This window comes from Culex quinquefasciatus, chromosome 2 (assembly GCF_015732765.1).
Source record: "Culex quinquefasciatus strain JHB chromosome 2, VPISU_Cqui_1.0_pri_paternal, whole genome shotgun sequence".
In the NCBI taxonomy this organism is placed as follows: domain Eukaryota; kingdom Metazoa; phylum Arthropoda; class Insecta; order Diptera; family Culicidae; genus Culex; species Culex quinquefasciatus.
The window spans coordinates 194,130,790-194,149,420 of NC_051862.1; the positions used below are offsets into that span (position 1 = coordinate 194,130,790).

General features: G+C 37.4%; 3 protein-coding genes across 5 annotated transcripts in view; all 3 read right to left on the reverse strand.

The window, feature by feature from the left end:
• The window catches only part of LOC6034896 (annulin), a 31,060-nt gene that overhangs the window by 10,513 nt on the left and 1,916 nt on the right, over positions 1-18,631 (reverse strand). Inside the window, exon 1 of one of the 3 annotated variants that reach the window (XM_038251134.1) lies at positions 1,947-2,207. The exons of the other annotated variants lie outside the window; for them this stretch is intronic. Within the exon in view, the coding sequence (XP_038107062.1) occupies positions 1,947-2,043 (97 nt within the window). The 5' untranslated portion in view covers positions 2,044-2,207. Of the gene's footprint in view, positions 1-1,946; positions 2,208-18,631 lie in introns of those variants that run through there. 3 annotated transcript variants of the gene reach the window in all.
• Positions 4,106-6,881, reverse strand: LOC6034895 (annulin). Its single transcript, XM_038251136.1, has 2 exons — positions 6,424-6,881; positions 4,106-6,351 (listed from the first exon to the last, which is right to left on the reverse strand). Exons 1-2 carry the CDS (start codon positions 6,479-6,481, stop codon positions 4,154-4,156), a joined length of 2,256 nt encoding a protein of 751 aa, XP_038107064.1. The 5' UTR covers positions 6,482-6,881; the 3' UTR covers positions 4,106-4,153.
• On the reverse strand, positions 16,766-17,444 carry LOC119766525 (RNA-binding protein 25-like). Its single transcript, XM_038251139.1, has one exon. The coding sequence runs from the start codon at positions 17,313-17,315 to the stop codon at positions 16,887-16,889; it is 429 nt and encodes a 142-aa protein (XP_038107067.1). The 5' UTR covers positions 17,316-17,444; the 3' UTR covers positions 16,766-16,886.

The window sequence follows — 18,631 nt, forward strand, 5'->3', positions numbered from 1 at the left end:
AATAAAAATATAAGCTTAAAACTTGGTAAAAATTTTGCTCGGTTTCTATTTTTAAGAAATTAAAGATAAATTTGTAATATACTTTTTTATTATTTTTTAGATTAATGCAACGTAATTTTTTAAAACATTAGCCAAACTTTACATGTTTTATAACAACAGTTAAAAAAAGTTTTGTTGTTATGCTTTTTAACAGTAATTTAACAACTTAATGCAAAAAAAAAACAAGTTAGTACAAAACGTTAAATTTTTAGGTAAAATAAATGCGAAAATAAAAACACTCAGCATTAATTTGTGAGACATTATTACAAAATTTACTGCATATTCAATAAAAATATTGCTAACAACAGCTAATTATTGATTACATATACGAATATTTTTCTGTATTCAAGTAAGACATTAGTTAAAATATAGCTAGCAATTCGGCCCAGCCTATATCGTTAGATAATTAAAGAAAATATATATCAACACATACATAAATTATGTCTAATTAAGAAATGGTTTGTTATAAACCACTAATAATTTGCTGCATGCAAAAATATTTCGGTTGATACAACGAAAAAAAAATGTTGCAAAATAGTTGAAAAATATGTTCCTGCCAGTTTTTAACAGAATATTCCACAATATTGAAGCTGAAAACAAGAAATGTTTAGTTAATTTTCTGATAAAATTATTCTAGCAGTCGACTGCTAGAATTTTTTTTCGGCCATTTAACCAACAAAAATGGCAATTCCATCTATTTTTTTTAGTTAATTTTAGTTACCGGTGTTCAGCAATTTCAGGTTAACAAAATCAACAATCGATTGTTGAAAAAAAGCTGTGTAAAAAATTAACCCATAGTTTTAGTTAAATTAGCCAAGATTTTCTTAGATTTGCCCCGGCCGGTCTCTCCGTGTATAAATTTCAATAGGGACTTATGGGACCCCAAGACGAATCGAATGAGGCCAATACGGTTAAAATCGGCTCAGCCAGTGATGAGATATTCCAGGGACATTGATTTTGTAAACATGTCTACATACAGCCAAACACACATACATTGCTCAGCTGGTGATTCTGAGTCGATATGTATAAATGAAGGTGGGTCTAGGAGGTCTAATTGAAAAGTTCATTTTTCGAGTGATTTTTTTATAGCCTTATCTCAGTTAAGTGAGGAAGGCAAAACACGTTTTTGACTAGTTTTGGATATTGAACAAATTTTAAATTAAAATTGCAAAAACTTGTAAAATGGATGGTAGTCGTAGATGTAGCTCATGATGGACATTATACTGATGTATTTTTAATCAAACAAAGATTTTTTAAGCTTCGGTTCAGATCAATTAAAAACGTAAAAAAATGTAGAAAAAAATATTTCATAAAATCATTGATATTTTGGAAAATTTGGATAGAACTTCAAATGCAGTGATGTATAAAGAATTGTGTGATAATTTTCGCCTAAAAAGTTTGAAATTCAGGCTTGAAATTTGCAACTTACATTTGTTTGTCTCCAAGCAGTTTAGCAAAATTTTAAATAGTAATATTAAAAAATAACAAAAACAAATTCCAGACAATATGACCTATTTTTTACTGAAATTTTCAACCGAGACAATACGTATTAGGTAGATAATGTGATCAAAGTCTCCCACAAACTAATCACCATGTACTCAACACTTTCCACAAAGTCAAACAAAGGTGTCTTCGGATATCCCACCTTCAAACCCGTGTTCTGATCTTGTCCCTTTACCTCAACACATCATTAATCACACATTTCCCAAACACACGTGAAACCCGCTAATAAATTCCAAATCATCCCCACACGGTGCGCACTAATCGATGCCCGTCTGGTGTAGCGAATTTTCAACAAATGATGTAATCCAGAATCAATTAATCCAACGGCTTGTTGCTGCTACTGCTGCCTGTGTTGCAACAGTGTTATTTAAATTATATCGAACGGCACAAGAATAGACTATTACATTCCGGCGGTGACCAAATCATCATTGGGCGTCGAATGCGCTTCCGCCTCCAGGATGTCGGCAGCAGCCGCTCCATATAGTCGTAGATGTAGCTCATGATGGACTTGTATCTATCTAACACTGCAGCCTAATGACACTTGAGAGGTGAGAGGGCGGACCTCCTCTGGAACGACCGACACACACTGCCTGCCTCTTTTAGAAACCGGGTTTAAACTGTTTGCCGAACCGACCCGGACGCTACGAGAACCGCGACTGCTGGCAAAGCTGATCGATGCTGATTTTCTTATAGTCAATTTCATCTTCTAAGCAGCGCGCAGCGATCGAAGGAGAGGACCGCTTCTATAGCGAAAAAAACGGAGAGCAGGCTGCAAGTGCATCACTCTTCTAAGTCGGCGTCTCCAAAGTACGGCTCTGCCGAACGGAGTTTGACGAAGCAGCACCTCGTTGATCAAACAGCAGGTTTTCTTCGCCGGTTTGTTTATGAATGAACGCTCACGTTGTTGTTGTTGAGAGACAGAGGTTGTAGAGAGCGCGCGAAATCGGGAGAGAAACGATGACGATCAGTTCGCGGCAGTTGGTGGAATCCCCTGAAGCGTTGTCGGCATCACGCTGGTCATCGCGTATTCATGTGAAGAATCGTCAGGGGTTCCGCTGAGCGATGGCAGGTCTACGAGTTCAACAAAAGCATACTTCTCTCTGGTCATCAACAGCGAGGTCGAGATGAATCATGGCGTCACAAACTCGTCCAAATTGTTGATGATTGACATGGTTGACGTCACAGATTTTGACGGCGAGCCTCTCCGAAAAGAGGGAGGAAGTTGGTAAGATATACGCACTTGAGACAACGATCGCCAAATGGTGATGTCAGCGTTGACCCACCCGACCTTGAGTCATGAGTTAAAGAGAATATAAGCAGAAATTGACCATTGAATCGAAGAATCTTGCTAGCCAATTGTCCGTGTCGAAGCCATGAAATCTCATCAATCAACGCGGGTTCTAAGAAGATAAAGCAAGTCATTCGATATTTCTAAATTTGGCATTCTAAAAGCTCGTCTTGTTACACAGTAAAAAATAGATGATAATACTTCATATTAACCTTAAAAATTTATGAATTGTGTTTCTGACTTATTGCACTTTTCCACACAACTTTAGGTAACATTATACAATTACAATACATACAATTCACTTCAGAAAATAAAATACAATATACAACACAATATAGAGCAATTCCAGCTCAAATCAGGAATTATTTTGGTACTTTTGTACCCGACCCTTTCCGATTCCAATGAAACTTTTTAGACATGTTATCTTAGGCCTATATATGGCTAAGATAACATGTCTAAAAAGTTTCATTGAAATCGGAGAGGGTCGGGTACAAAAGTACCAAAATAATTCCTGATTTGAGCTGGAATTGCTCTATGCAATACAATTCACTTCAGAAAATAAAAATGGTTTTGAGGGTTTAGCCTGATACACATTTTACTTAACGGTGCACATCAAACAGAGCTTTTGCACCCAGATTATTGTCACATACATTTTAGTATCTTCAAAGCTACGGGAACTATCGATTTAATTTTTTATTCATTCCCTAAGCTACTATTAAAAAAAAACAGATTTACAATAAAATTTGTCAATTTTTATATGAACAATCTCAAGCATTTTTGAAAATGATTTTTCGTAAGTACCTACTTCGATGACCGGTGCAAAAAGGACTATGTTTACCAATGGCTCTTACGTCTTTTTGAAAACTAATCCTATACTTAATTTCAACTTCAACAAATTATAATTCATATTTTAAGGTTTTATGAATTTTCAAGTCAAAGCATTAGAAAAAAAAATCAATGTGAGCTCTGTAAACAAATTTAATCAACCTTTGTTATTATATTTTGTAGAGACAATATGCATCGATGGTCCTCTCGTCATTTTTCGTTCTGTCCTGTCCAGTTACCGAAAAAGTACTGTATATTTAACTTTTTTTTCCTGATCACAACCTTACAACTTTGTCGAAGACAGCAAATCGATCAGAAATTACTTTCTGAAAATAAAGATTTTCGAATATTTTTATAACATTTTTTGTATGGAAAAGATCCAATTTGGTGACCGAAATAAATCCTTAAGACTTAATTTAATGAATTTCGAAAAAGAGTCGGGACAACTGGTTTAATAACTATTTGGAATAAACTTTATTTCATAACACTTTAAAACATTTAAGCAAACACAAGCCCATCATTCAAAGAGCGCCCCGCGTTCACCTCTTTATTCATATCCACCTCGAACGCCAAGAACCCGTCCACATCGTTCAACTCGGTCGCGTTGAACTTTCCCGCAATCTGCGCCTTTCCGTCAAACTGCGGCCACACGCGGAACTTGACCGCCGTCTCCTCCCCAGCGCCAATGTAATCGCACGGTATTTCCACCGGCTGCCAAACTCCGGAACACTCGAACCGAAATTGTCCTCCGGTCAGAGGGATCGGCATCGGGTTTTGAAGTGTGGCGGTCACGTACAGTGGAGCCTTGCTGACCGGTTCGTTGTCCAGGTTGATTTTGATGTCCGGCCTTCGTACGCGATAGTCATCCTGGCGGAAGAACTCGTACGTCGTTCCTTCGATGCTGGCCGAGCAGAGGATTTTGAAGTATGCTTGGTCGAGGACTACGCTGTGGTACTCTTCGAACTCGACGTTCAACTCTACTGAGGCGGTTGAATCGGGGTCAACTTGTAGGTTGAACGGCATCGCCTTTAGAGGTTTTCTACCGGTTCCGTTATAGAGAATTGTGTCCACGTGGACAATTCCTTCAACCGGATATCCCGTGTCTGAGGAGTTGTTCTTTATGTTCACGGTAATCGTGAAAGGTTCACCGACCTTTACGTCATTTCTCACTTCCACGTTGATATCGATGTCGCTGAATTCCTCACTCAGATGAATTCTTGCGAATGGATTGCTAGCTTGTTTGAGAGCTTTCATCATGATAATTCTTTCGTCACACGATCGCTCTTCAAACTTGTACGACCCGGTAATGTCTTCGCGTTCAAATTTCCCAACCGCCTTCGTACTAATGAATTGTCCAATTCGCGCTGGATCTTTCTTCATAAGTTTCAAAGGATGTCCCGATCCCCGATAGCGCCAGTAGATCTCATCGGCGTTCACTTCGGCAAACACAAAGTCACAATCGTACAGCACGTTGATTTCCCCTCGACGAACTGCCTTGACTGGAGCCGGTCCCAATTTGTACATTCCGTCGGACAATTCCTGAGGCGTAGCATCTACGGCTTGCCAACCATCGTACAGCTCATCTGATCCAGAGCCAAGATCCGATCGTTTCATCCACAGCTCGTTCCAGACGTGGAAATTCCATGTCATGTCCGAGCTGAATTCCTTCAGGTGCTTGTTATCCTCCCCAAAGTAGTAATCGATCGTCAGCGAAGCTTCTGAATCGTGCGCAGAATTAAAGTTCGATACGACTCTGCACGGAATACCGATTGCACGGGCAACTGTAGCGAGCACACCGGAGAAAACCCAGCACTGGCCGTACTTTACGCTGCGTTTCGTTTGATAGTACTGCTGGAGAATGTCAACCGATCCTACCCACTTAGTAGGGGCGGTTCCACCGCTAAAGTCCTTGCCCCAAAAGCCAAACAATGCTCCATTATCGTCGTTACTGTTGATGGCAGCCGAGAGGGCTCGTGCAACACGCACTGGATTACCACGATAAGTTGCCGTAACTCGTCCCACCTTGGACAGCAACAGCAGACTACAGTCCAAGATGTCCCGCTCAAACTGCCCTAATTTCCAGATCGTTGGATGAAAGCTGCGCTCACATCCTCGCCAAATCAGCGTAGTATCACTTAGAACGTATTCTTCACGAAGATCTTCGCCCTCCAGGTACACAGGATCACTTTCGCACCAAGGATTAAACAACAGATAGAACTGAACCGAGGTTCCATAGCTCTTGATCTGCTCCGTATCGTTCAACTTGGTATCGATAGAAAGCTGCCACCTCGATACCGACGCCAAAGCTGAGGTTGTAACGCTTACAGTTAGCACGTTATCTTCAACAGTATCCAAAGTCGCTCTCCAATCATGCTCATCTTCTTCCACACTTTCAGAACGTGATTCCACCGGCAGATACACCACCGTTCCATGCCCGTGACTTATCTTATCCTCGTCCTTCGGATCAACGGCCAGCATTAACGAAATCACATCGCGATCTTCATCGAACGATCTGTTACAGTGCACCACCAGCTTAAACGGCTGACCACGCCTCACAACCAGCACCGAAGGACTTCCGTCAATCTCCGAACGGTTCATCAACTCGAACCTCCCCGTACGATGAGCCTCTCCATTCTCGCCAATGCAAGGGTCCACACTCAACACTTCAAGGGCCTCCTCCTCCAGATCTGCCGGACCTAAGAACAAAACCAGATACACAAACATGCATTACGAGAGATATTCTAGCACTTCCAAGAATCAACACTCACTATTTGCCTGCGGCCACATCATCAACGGGGACAAATTTGCATTCGAAGCGCCAAACATTCTCGAATATTTGAAGTACTTAACACTCTCCTTGTTTAATCTCTGCGGGCACACAGAAAAACGCCGGCACCGGTCGCGTTACGGACAAACTGAGAATGCGGTATCAGACGGCGACGCAAGACTTTATATTCCTTTGGGCGCTTATACTGAACTGACGAACTGCTCAAGTATATTTCTGATTTATTTTAAGTTACGCGCTTCGGGCTTAGTCATCTCGTGGATGATTTTTCCGTGCGGAGTGGTGGCGTTGTTATTCGTCAAACGTTGGGGGAGCTGTATAACTGCTGATGCCTGTGCGCTACAGTTGATAATAATGATCAGGTCGTGATTTATGGCGACGGGAGCACGAAATGGTCTCGAAATTAAACACTCGGAAAATTGATCAATCAAAGGTACGAATTAAGAGCTTGTTAACAAGATAATTCTTTGCTTTCCCATAAAAGATGAACATTTGATGTTTGATGAAATGGGCATAGAACTTCAAACATTTTTGATTTTTTTTAAATGAAATATGTCTTTATTGAACTTTCTTATAATAATTACGTTTCATTTACATTATAAGTAGTATGGCTAAATGCTCTTCATCTTGTATTTTTCGTTTTATTATTAACTGTTCACATTCTAATCTAATCTAATCTAATCGAACACAAGCGCAGCTACACTGAAAAAAACCAATTCTCGAAATCGTGAATTAAATTCACGAATGCGAGAACCACGAAGGAATATATTCACGTTTATAGTGCAAATGCACCATACTCATGAATAAATTCCTTCGTGGTTCTCATATTCGTGAACTTAATTCACGGTTACGAGAATTGATTTTTTTCTGTGTACACAGAAAAAAAAATGTGAATTTACTGGACACTGAAATCTCGTTTTTAACGTAAACGTACTCAATGTAAACTTGAAATGCAATGTAAAACGTTAAATTGCATCTAAAGAGCCTTCATGTAAAGTTAGATCCATTGTAACTCATGAATCTCATGTAAATCGAAATTTTAGTCTTGACAAATCATAAATTTGAAATTTTGAAAAGCATGTAAAAGAATTTCTGCTGTATTTTTTTTGGAATGTAAAACATAAAAGCATTTAAATTGCAGCTTGTTTGGCGAATGACAGTTCAAGCGATGAAGAAAAAAGAATCCAATGTTGTGGTGATTGGTGCGCAGTGAAGTGGAAGTGTTTTTATTTAAAATGCTGGATTTTGCATCATCAGCTAATGTAGTAGCTGCTAAGGTTGCTGACGAAAACAATCTTAGTAGGTATTGAGATGTGTGTTTGTTATGAATTGAAGATAAAGATTTGTTGTTTTGTGCGCTTGCAATTTGAGTGCACTTGTGAAATCAAAACTCAGGTAATGTAAACAAACATTAATTTGGTTGATACTTTTGATCGGTATTGTAAACAAGAAATGTTCTGTGGTTTTAATAAGGTATGAGCAATTGTTGTTTACATTACTCGTCGTCCAGATTTGAAATCTTGATTCGAACTGGAAGCTTGACTGGAAGGTCTTTTTACTCATCAGGAGGAAGTCAGAGAAAGTCTCGTCTGTCCAAACCAGCTGGCAAGCTGATACCTACCAAATCACGGAACGAAAAACGCTGTAGCAGTCCCATACCGGCAACTGCTGCTGTCCATTTCGATGGTCCAACAAATCAAAATCCCGTTGGCTACGGCTCTTCGCGTTGACCGGTTCGTGTGCATGCCAAAACTGCTTCGCTTGATTTGAGGCGATTCTACTCATACCCAATCCGGTACTAACCATCTGGAGCCGGCTTGCCGCTCTGCTAGACGTGCATGAAGCTGGTCGCGAATTGCGATTGCTGTCCGCCGGGGAGCTTTCGGTTGAGGTCGGGCCGAATTTGTTCAAACAACGCTTTTTCTTAGAAGCTGGCCGGCACCAACGTTTACCTCCTACAGAAGATGCTGTATCCGGGTAAGTTAGAACTTTTCACCTTTGAGCATTTCTCATTTTTTTCAATTTATTTTAGCTGGAGAAACACTTGAAACTAAACTAAGCAATGTTGAAAGCGTAACAAAATGTTTGGAAATTTTCAGTTTGGCAGACAGGATGACAACTCTGGAGTGTCGGAGTGTACACGGTAAACTTGGTCAACCAAGAATTTTGATAAATCCAGACTCCGACAAATAGACTCCTAAAGTGGGTAGAAGGAGGTTAGCACAAAAAGCTATTTAGAGGTTTTGACGGAACTTTCGTCAGGAAGGAAAATTGGTATAGTTGACGTTTGGAATTATAGATTCAAAGCGTTTACAAACTTTTAGGTCTACTTAATAAGGCCAATGCAAATTTCAATTGAAGTTTTATCCCGGCTTATCCGATGAACAAAAGCTTTTGATTTTTTTTCCATTATGCAAAATTTCTTTTGTAGAAAAGTCTCGACGACCAATTCCAATTTGGTACAAAACAAGAATGCAAATGAATGGAGTTTTTTTTTGGTAATTCGGTCCAATGAACTAAATTTTCAGTTTTTGCTTTTTGGGTGTTTTTTAATTCCCCTGACTCAAGGCGGTTTTCAAAAACACCCAAAAAGCAAAAACTGGATTTTTGGTTTATTAGACCTTTTTTTTAAAAAAAACTCCAGATTTGAACTTGATGACCAAATAATATTTTCAAAATATTTTTTTTGGCTAAAGAAGTCCAAAATGGTTACCATTTTTGTGAGTTATTCATTTAATTAAAAATCATTACGATTGAGCACTGAGCAGTGCTCTGCAAATGTGTCATCCCTGCTTTAACACCTCCTTCCAAGAGGGCCCCATCTTCAAATGTGGTCATGTACATTTTATTTTTTGCGCTAAATAAAAATAATCAGAACAGAAGTTTTTGGGTGTGCCTTTTATCGTAGTCACGCAAAAATCGGCCAAAATTAAAACCCCCCTATGTCACACTTTGTCACACAAGGTTAAACCCCCTCTCAAAAAGTACGTCACATTTTGGGGGGTCCCCCTTTGTTTTCGATGGGATTTTTTTATAGTTTTCATATCTTTAAACTCTCATATTCATATTTGAGAATAAACATTGCGGTAAAAAAAACAGTTTTGCATCTTTTAAAAATTAGAAGACCTTGTATAATATTCAAGTATTAAATAATCTTGAAAACTGTTTTTCACAGATTTGTATCTAATAAGTTTAAACCATTTATAGCTATTTTTCTAAGCATTTATTTTTATCTAGCAAGAATTTGCAAAGTATTGAAGTTCCAGCTAAAAAAAATGTGACTATATAATACACTATAATGTGATACTGTCATCAGGGGTGACATTGGGTCTGGAGTGAGTTTGGGTCATACAAAAAATGCAGAAATTGGTTAGACCCAACCTCACCCCCCAGACCCAATGTCACCCCTGATGACGGTACTTCTAAATAATAGTAAGCAAACAGTATTAGAGAAGAGGATTTAATTTAACTGTGTACATTTCGAATTAATATAATGTAATCATAAAAAAAAACCTAGCGTGACGTCACAGTCTCGCAAACCCCCCTCCCCCCTTCGTAACATCTTATCACACCTACGGTAACCCCCCTGCCCCCCTAAGACCGTACATACTTTATGGATGACGCCTAATCTGAATTACTTATTATGAAATAAACAGAATGCATCACACTCCCAAAAACATTTAAAATTACACCCGCGTCAAATGTTAATACCGTTTCTTAACTCCGACAATGGTTGAAGGGGTCGACATTCAGCTATGTCGACGACTCGTCGACCAAAAGGATGTGAGTAACGTCAAAACCAAATAAAAATAAAAGACAGAAAAGTGTTAGACCAAAAGTTTTTGTGCACCCGACCCGATTTCGAACACGAACAGGAAAACTGGGTCCTAGGAATGGCCGGAAGAAGGAAGAACCGGCAAAGCAACCGTTGAAAAGGATTATGTGCTTGGTAAGTACAATGGAAAGTGAATATGTACAGTAGGTAATGTATTTCTGATTTTTTTTCAGAGGAACCTGTCACGCAGGGGATCTAATTTCTAAGACTCGACATTTGAATGGAATCTGGCCAAGAAACCGTTCAGGAAAGGCGTAGTCCGGTAAAAAGATGGTCTATATCTCGGGTAAGTTTTCAAAAAGCCGTAAGAGCCACTGTGACCTCTGACACTAATTTTCGTTTTTCTCGAAAATGAAACAACATTTCATTTATTTCAAGTATGGGGCACTTGAAGGACGTGTAGATGAACAATCTCGTGCATTTTTGATATTGGTTTTTCGTAAGTAGGTCGAATACCGATGCAAAAAGGACTTAGTTTACCAATGGCTCTTACGGCTTTTTGAAAACTAATCCGAGATATAGAGGCCGACTTCAGATTACAGGACCACTGGAGATTCACGGAAAAATCGCGACCGCCCGATTCGATTGCAACGGTGCCAGTAGTGGTTCTACTCCTAGCTTGGACGAGGTCATTCAGCACTGATCTCCATCGTTTGCTAGAGGTAGGTAAGATCATCTCACTAATGAAATTGCTCAAAATAAACACCTCTCGTCGTGTTTTAGCCATTCGTTGAGACACTTTTGAATCAAGCGCTTGGTAGCGGTACAGATTCGCAGCCTGTCCAGCCAGCGATGACGACGCCAGGTCGAATTCGATATAGTCAACAGAAACGGTCATCTGGAAAACGAAAATTGTCAACTCTCCGACATCCTTAGCGAGGCGGGTCACATGATTACAACCTTAGTCAAGTTCTACTTTAAATGAGTATGTTTCAGTTTATTTCGACAGAAGTCACAGACTATATGTAGAAAAAACTCAAATATTTGGCAAGTTGAGTATTACGTCCTTTTCAATTCAATTTACATAAATATTTTCACTCCATTTTTGCAAAAAAAAAAAAACTTGTAGAGACTTGCTTCTCACTTGATCGGTATCAATCCGGTGATGAAAACGCTTTTTAGACGCGGCAATCAAACGTCAAAGTGCTAATATACCAAACAATTGTTTACGAATGTTGATATCTTAAAAAAATAAGTTCAATTTACTCCGTTGAATTTGGAATCTGATAAAATTTCATTCTTTTTTTTGCCTTTTGTAGTGTTTAATAGTCAACTTATGTTTTAATTCAAATCAAAGTACATTATTTGATTTGAAAGAAAAACAAAAGTAAACTGTTCAAACCCATTGCAGGCTAAAAAGCATTTGAAATTTACATCGGATTCGAAATTCAACGGAGCAAAAAAAAATTTTGGATTGTGTAAAATTACATCGATTTCATCGGAAATTTACAAGTTTCTGAGCACCGTTTGTTCCGCACGATTACGTCGGATGACACTTAAATTTACAATGAAATCGATGTAAATTAGCATCATTAATGACGTGCACTTTTGGTACATCATAAATGATGTAAATTTACCGGAATTTTTTTTTCTGTGTAGTCCGAAGAAAACATTCAGGAAGAACTTGTGGTAAGATAACGCCTCAAGTCCTTTCTTGTCAATATTAATGATTACAGTACATCCGAGTTACCCCGAAAATGTATAGCAAAAATTAAAGCGGCCAGGCCTACTGTGTTGCATTAACCACAGAGACAGATTCCGTGAAAGGATCACTTACAGATTTTTTTTTAATTAAATATGTCTTTATTGAACTTTCTTATAATAATTACATTTCTTTTACATGCTAAGTGGTATGGCCTAATGCTCTTCAACTTTGTTGTATTTTTCATTTTATTATTAACTGTTCACATTCATTTATTTACTTCAAATTGTTTTTCATTTTTGCATTGAATCGAATACATTTGGGTAAAAAAAAATTAACAACTAATCCTAACTTAAAACTAAAAAATGTAAATTCATTGAAATATTCAAAATCACTAGAACGAGTAAGGGACCATCCATAAACCACGTGGACACTTTAGGGGGTATGTCGATTGTCCACGCTCCATACAAAAAAGATTTTTTTGTATGGACAATTGTCCACGAAGGGGGGGGGGGGGGGGTTCGATATTCCCAAAAAAGTGTCCACGTGGTTTATGGATGGTCCCTAAACTACGAACTGTATTTCAAGATAAATCCTACAAGGATTCTTACTTGTTCCTGGCGAGTTTTGCACCCACGCAGTGTTGTTGTCATATCGATGAAAATGTTCAGAAGTTCTTGTGGTGAAAACAGGTCACTGCTGTCTTCATCCGTTAATGCTGGTTGGTTCTCCCTCGGTTGCTGACTAAAGCCAGGAGGTGTTGTATTCTCTGCAACTTTTGCCGCTGATTCAACGGCAATGGCTGCAGATTTGGATCCACTCGAACAGATCCCGCTGCTGGTGACGCCAAAGCAAGAAAATCCACGCCCATGAATGCTGGTGGTGTTGATCGATTTAGCTGGTGCCTCGTCGTCGCTTGCTGCCGATTTTTTACAAACTCAGCCCGTTTTAGGCAGCTTCGAATCTTGGTCGAATGGTCCCCACCGCAATTGAAGCATTTGGCTTGGATGTTCAAACATTTTGTCACGTCACGGTGCACTGTGCCAAGTTTCTCGAGATTAATCAGGTACAGTTGATCACGATACTTGATGTCCTTGTTGTGTCTCGTCATCTTGAAGACTTTGATCACGTTCAACTTCAGAGTTTTGAGCTCTTCTTTCAGCACACTCACATCCATGTCGTACAGGCCTCGGAGGACCTGTTTCATGGGGCGTTTACCTGGGTCGTCATGGCTGTAGTATTCAATCTTTGTGTTGTTCAGGAAATCCCGAACGTAGTTGTAATCCTTTCTGGTAGGTAGCAGAATTTTGAGTCCATCAGCACACAAGCGAATGAAAGCGATTATGAGCGTCCTTACTCAAACTGCCTGGCTTTGCAGGTAGCGCATCGACATTCTTAAACTTCTTGAAATCAGCCGATCCTGCTGGTGAGGACCGCCTCTTTTTCTTACCGTTAGGCATTTTTTGCACTTTTTAGCACGTTTTTGGTGTGTGAGGGACGCACGTCCGACTCGCTGCTCTGCTAATCGCAGCCTCAAAACATTTTTGAACATTTTATTTTAATTATACAAATTAATTTCTTATAAGGCCGATGCAAATATTTTTCAAAGATTATTTCAGTAAAATTTTGAAGCATACGCCGGAGTCGATTTATTTTGAAACACTTTTTATAACAGTTGTTGTTGGTGTCAGAATCGGAGTTGTTAGACGATTCCAAAGTTTTGCTTTTTTAAATATTTCTTTTATATTGAAAGTTTCAACAAAAATGAAAAATCATGTTTAAAACTTAAGAGCGAGTTTTTCACCGGTGTGTAACAGGTCGTATTGCTAACGTGAAATTTTCCGAGGAATCCAAATATAAAAAAAAAAAACAAAAAGTGCCGTCTTCTTGGGCTACAGGGCAAAAGTTAACGTTGTAAAAAGTTTGTTATAGGAAAATTCGTAAATCTATGAGAAAAAACCGAGCAAAATCTACAAATACTGCCTCTTAAATTACATTTGCAATCGAAAAGTTTTACACTTAATTCTCTACACGCCAAACTCGCCTCACGACTGAACATTTTTTGGTGCCTTCGGTATGCCCAAAGAAGCCTTTTAGGTATGGATATGATAGGTATGATGATAGGACTACACTGAAAAAAAATTATACACGATAAAAAAATTTTGATTTTAATTTTACTTTTTGTCACTGAAACATGATTTGCAAAACAACACTATATTTTTGATTTTCTGATTTATTTTAGGGGACATCAAATGTCAACTTTTCAGTAATTTCCAGAATGGCAGGGTGGCCACTCAAGTCGGGAAATCGGGAAAGTCGGGAAAAAGTCGGGAATTCGCCAAAATCCGCCAAAAATCGGGAAAAAGTCGGGAATTTATGATTTTTTGTCAAAAAGTCGGGAAAAGTCGGGAATTATAAGCATGCTTGATTGAAAATTAATTTTTTAACTCTTGAATAATTTTGCAATATTTTGTACAATTCTCAAATTGAATTCACTCAATTCTGCTTTAATAACATACTTTAAATTTAAGGTTCTTTTCACTATTTCAATATATTTGAGTATGGAAAAGCTGTTTAAGACATTCAAAATCTTAATTAATATTGGAGTCTTTGACACAGATCTTCATGATATTTTCATGAATCGTATGATCTCTATAAATATTTGTTTATCATACAAGAGGTAAAGTTAATGAAACACTAATATAAAAATAGAGCCTAATGGCCAGCCTAGAGTTATGATTCTATTTCATTTTGTCACATAGATTGAATATTTGAAAACAGATTCCAACTTGAGTTTGGCAATGGTTTTGTGGTAAATATTTTTAATTGTTTAACTAAATTCTTTAAGTAATTAAAATATGTTTTTTTTAATGTTGCCGTTAAACTATTTTTGTGAGTATGGTTAAATTACTACTATACATAAAGCTTGATTTTCAGTTTTCGGAAAACTTAAATATCGAATAAAATCCAAAATTTAAAAACTTTTTACGTTTTGAAAACATAAAGAAAATTTTAAAAATTGCAAAAAAATAATCCAAGAAATTTAGAGTTATTGCAAGACTGTTTAAAAAAATTGTCTCTTCAAACATTTTGCTTAAAATAAGTCGTAAAACATAAAATCATTTCTAACTGAATGTTCATTGAAAAAAAAACAGTTTAATACTGACCACTACATAAATTAACATTGATTTAAAAAAAACAATATCAAAAATTACAAAATTAAAAGGGAGTCAGGCAATTTTTTTATGAATCTCCTGACATTTTTTCTAAATCCTTTGAATGAATAATTTCAGCAATTGTGTTTTAATCATTCTTTGATTTAAAATGATGATGAAGTTTAAAAAAAAAGAGGAACGAAATTTTAAGTTCAGTTATCTTTAACTTTTTGTCATTTCCAGTTGAAACGAAGTATCAAAAACTATACTTTTGCCGATTTAAAAAATAACATGAATGTTATAAGTATTGTTGAACTTTCGATAATTTTTTCAAAGACTAATTGTTTGTGTTTCTACTCTGAATCATAATAATGAAGTTTGTGAAGTTTTTTTCAATTGTTGTTTAGTTTCTGTATTTACAAAAGATGCCTATATTTGGATTATTTTTAAATTCATTTAATTTTTTTTCGTTGGTTAATATTGACTTTTCTTATAGAAAGTTTTTTGTTTGAAATCATTCTTTAGATAAGAAATGCGTATTATTTGAGCATTCTGGAAAAGTCTGGAAAAGTCGGGAAAAAGTCGGGAATTTGAAAATGGGATTTGAGTGGTCACCCTGCAGAATGGGCAAAAATCTTTGACCGAGTTATGATTTTTTAAAACAATACTGATTTAAAAAAAAAATCGAAATATCGGTCGCGAAATTTTTTCGCAAATTTGCAATCAAAAAGTACTTTAGTGAAATTTTGATGAAGTGCACCGTTTTCAAGTTATAGCCATTTTCAGGTAACTTTTTTGAAAATAGTAGCTATTATTCTTTTTTTTAAATTAATGCCCATGTTTGCCCACTCTTGATTTTTTTTTTGCATAGCTGAGAAAATTCTCTATATTTTGCTTTTTTGAACTTTGTTGGTACGACCCTTAGTTACTGAGATATTGCTATGCAAAGGTTTAAAAATAGGAAAATTCTGGAGTTTTTTATGAAAAGGTCCAATAAACCAAATTTCCAGTTTTTGCTTTTTGGGTGTTTTTGAAACAACCTTGAGTAAGGGGTATTAAAAAACACCCAAAAAGCAAAAACTGAAAATTTGGTTTATTGGACCTTTTCAAAAAAAACTCCAGAATTGATGTTTTCTATGTCTCACCCAAACAACCCATCATTTTCTAACGTTGATATCTCAGCAACTACACAGCAAAAAATCCGATGGTAAAATCGCATGCAAAAGCATGCACATCACCTTCGTCCAAAAAGACACTTAATATTACACGCTGCATGTAAAATTTTTGTAAAAACAAAAAAAAAGTTGCAGCCGACGGGACTCAAACCGAGCACCAACAGTTAGGAAGGGCGCCTTAGCCCGCTCGGCTATTAGACCGATGAAAATTGGTAAGGATAAACGTATATGTGAGCTTGACATTTCGGTCAAGTAGGTTTCCCATATTGATGGGCTACATATTTCAGGGTGTAATATTACACAGAATTTCATAAAATAATGCAAAATTTATTTTACACCCAGGCCTTTTACACGCAGCTGGATTACTACTTTATTTGCTGTGTAATGGTCCGATTTACAATGTTAAAATATTAAACATTCGTAAAATTTTCTGATCTTTTCGATTTTCAAAATCAAGAAGCCCTTGTCTGTGTGGATACGTTAGGGAGGATCAAGAATCAAGAATGTTACGTAAAACATGTTTTTAGAATGTTTTTATTTCGAGTAGCTTTGTGGCCAACTTAAAGTGGATAAACAAATTAACAGCAGCAAATAAATAATTTAAATCACATTATATTTATCATGTCATATACTTAAATTTCAGTCGATTTCTTGCTTTATATGCAGCTCTGGCAAAAAATCCGCCCTAACATGGAAGCAAGGCTCCTCACTTTTACCTGACTCCGAGCCCTGCTCATCTTCACTTTCTCCGCTTGATTGCACCTGTACCTTCCTACGCTTCGCTGCATCATCCCTCATCTTCTTCAGCCTGGCTTCTCTCGCCTCAGCAGTTTCTGCCATCAATCGACGCCGCTGGTTCTCCCGAAGTTTCTGCAACCGGGCGTTCCGTTCCTCCGGAGATTCCCTCTTGCGACGGATGTCCGCGTACATCTTCATACGCTCCAGCCGGAACTGGCGCTGCTCGGGGGTTTCATTTTGGAGATGTTTCTTCTGAGCCTGGCGCAGATTCTCCAACCGTGCGGCACGGGCCTCATCACTTTCCCGTCGTCGTCGCTGCTTTTTGGTCATGGGTTTGCTGGTAACTTATTGTTACAGTTTAAGATTTGCTCAACTAATCAGTATCAACTGATCAGTATCACTATTTGTACACAAATTTTAAGACAGCGATTTGTATGTCGGAAACGTCAGCGCAGTTCAAGATTGTACGAAAGTGGTGAAAACTTTTTGAAACAGAAAATGTAGGGGAGATGCGTCTGCAATGAGCTGTTCTCTCCTCTTTGGATTTTTATTTGTTTTAACACAGCTTCGATCAACCATTTTAAAAAAATGAACGGTGTTTTGTCCCCGAAAAAAATATAATAGCATCAATAAAAGATTGATAAAATCTGTTTTGCTAAAGATCTAGACTTGAATCCCCTTTTTTCCGCTATATGTGCGGAAAAGTTCAACTGCAACACTTTTCGCTTTTTTTTTCAAAATAAATATATCTCTGAACGGCTGAACCAATATTTATTATTTTTCAGGATGTTTTACGCAAAATATCCAAAAATATAATATCTAAAAATATAATATAATGTAATAGCTTCTAACATACGATTTTATTGAAAATGTTATTGGATTTCGGTACATTAATTGATCATAAAGCGCCATGCGTCTCCAGGAGAATGTACAGGGATTTCATTTCGATAGAGATGGTTACACAACTCGACATTTTTGAAGTTGATGTTAGTAAACGCCTCAGTTTCGTCAAGGTATGATAAATTTGGGCTCCCTGAACACGCTCCAATCAACAGAATTGAATTTTAGGAAATCTCTGCAAATAAATAAAATTGTAAATTTGGGTATAAAACCTATGTAATCATGTTAAACAACCATGCGTTTCCTCATATAAGCAACCATGCGTACCCCTTTATTTTTGCCGCATAGATAAACGTGCATGGTTGCTTTAGATAATTCCATAGAATTTGTTTCCAAATTTATAATTTTATTTATTGGCAGGGAATCCACTAAACATTAATTCTGTCAATTGGAGCGTGTTTAGGGATCCCAAATCTATCGTACCTTGACGAAACTGAGGCGTTTACTGACATCAACTTTAAAAATGTTGTGTTGTGTTATTTTTTTTTAAATATGTTTCAGAAATTTTCATTTTTTTGGATATTTTACGTAGAACATCCTGAAAAATCATAGAAGATGTTTTCAGCTTCGAGCTTTTTGGTCCCGAGACCTTCAAACTAGCAAACAAAGTATTCATTTGATCTGTAACTGTATTCAGCTAGGTTTTTGAAATGTGTTAGTATTTTGCATTAAAAGTCCAACTAACTAATCACCTTTTTTTTTTTAAATGTGGCGAGCTAAATCTGGTTCAGCCGTTCCGGAGGTAT

Bases quoted from the DNA above. Each gene is read 5' to 3' on its own strand.
- LOC6034895 (XM_038251136.1), bottom strand. From the start codon at position 6,481: ATGTTTGGCGCTTCGAATGCAAATTTGTCCCCGTTGATGATGTGGCCG. The intron at 6,352-6,423 runs GTGAGTGTTGAT...TTTTGTTCTTAG, and splicing joins GATGTGGCCGCAGGCAAATA to GTCCGGCAGATCTGGAGGAG.
- LOC119766525 (XM_038251139.1), bottom strand. From the start codon at position 17,315: ATGACCAAAAAGCAGCGACGACGACGGGAAAGTGATGAGGCCCGTGCC.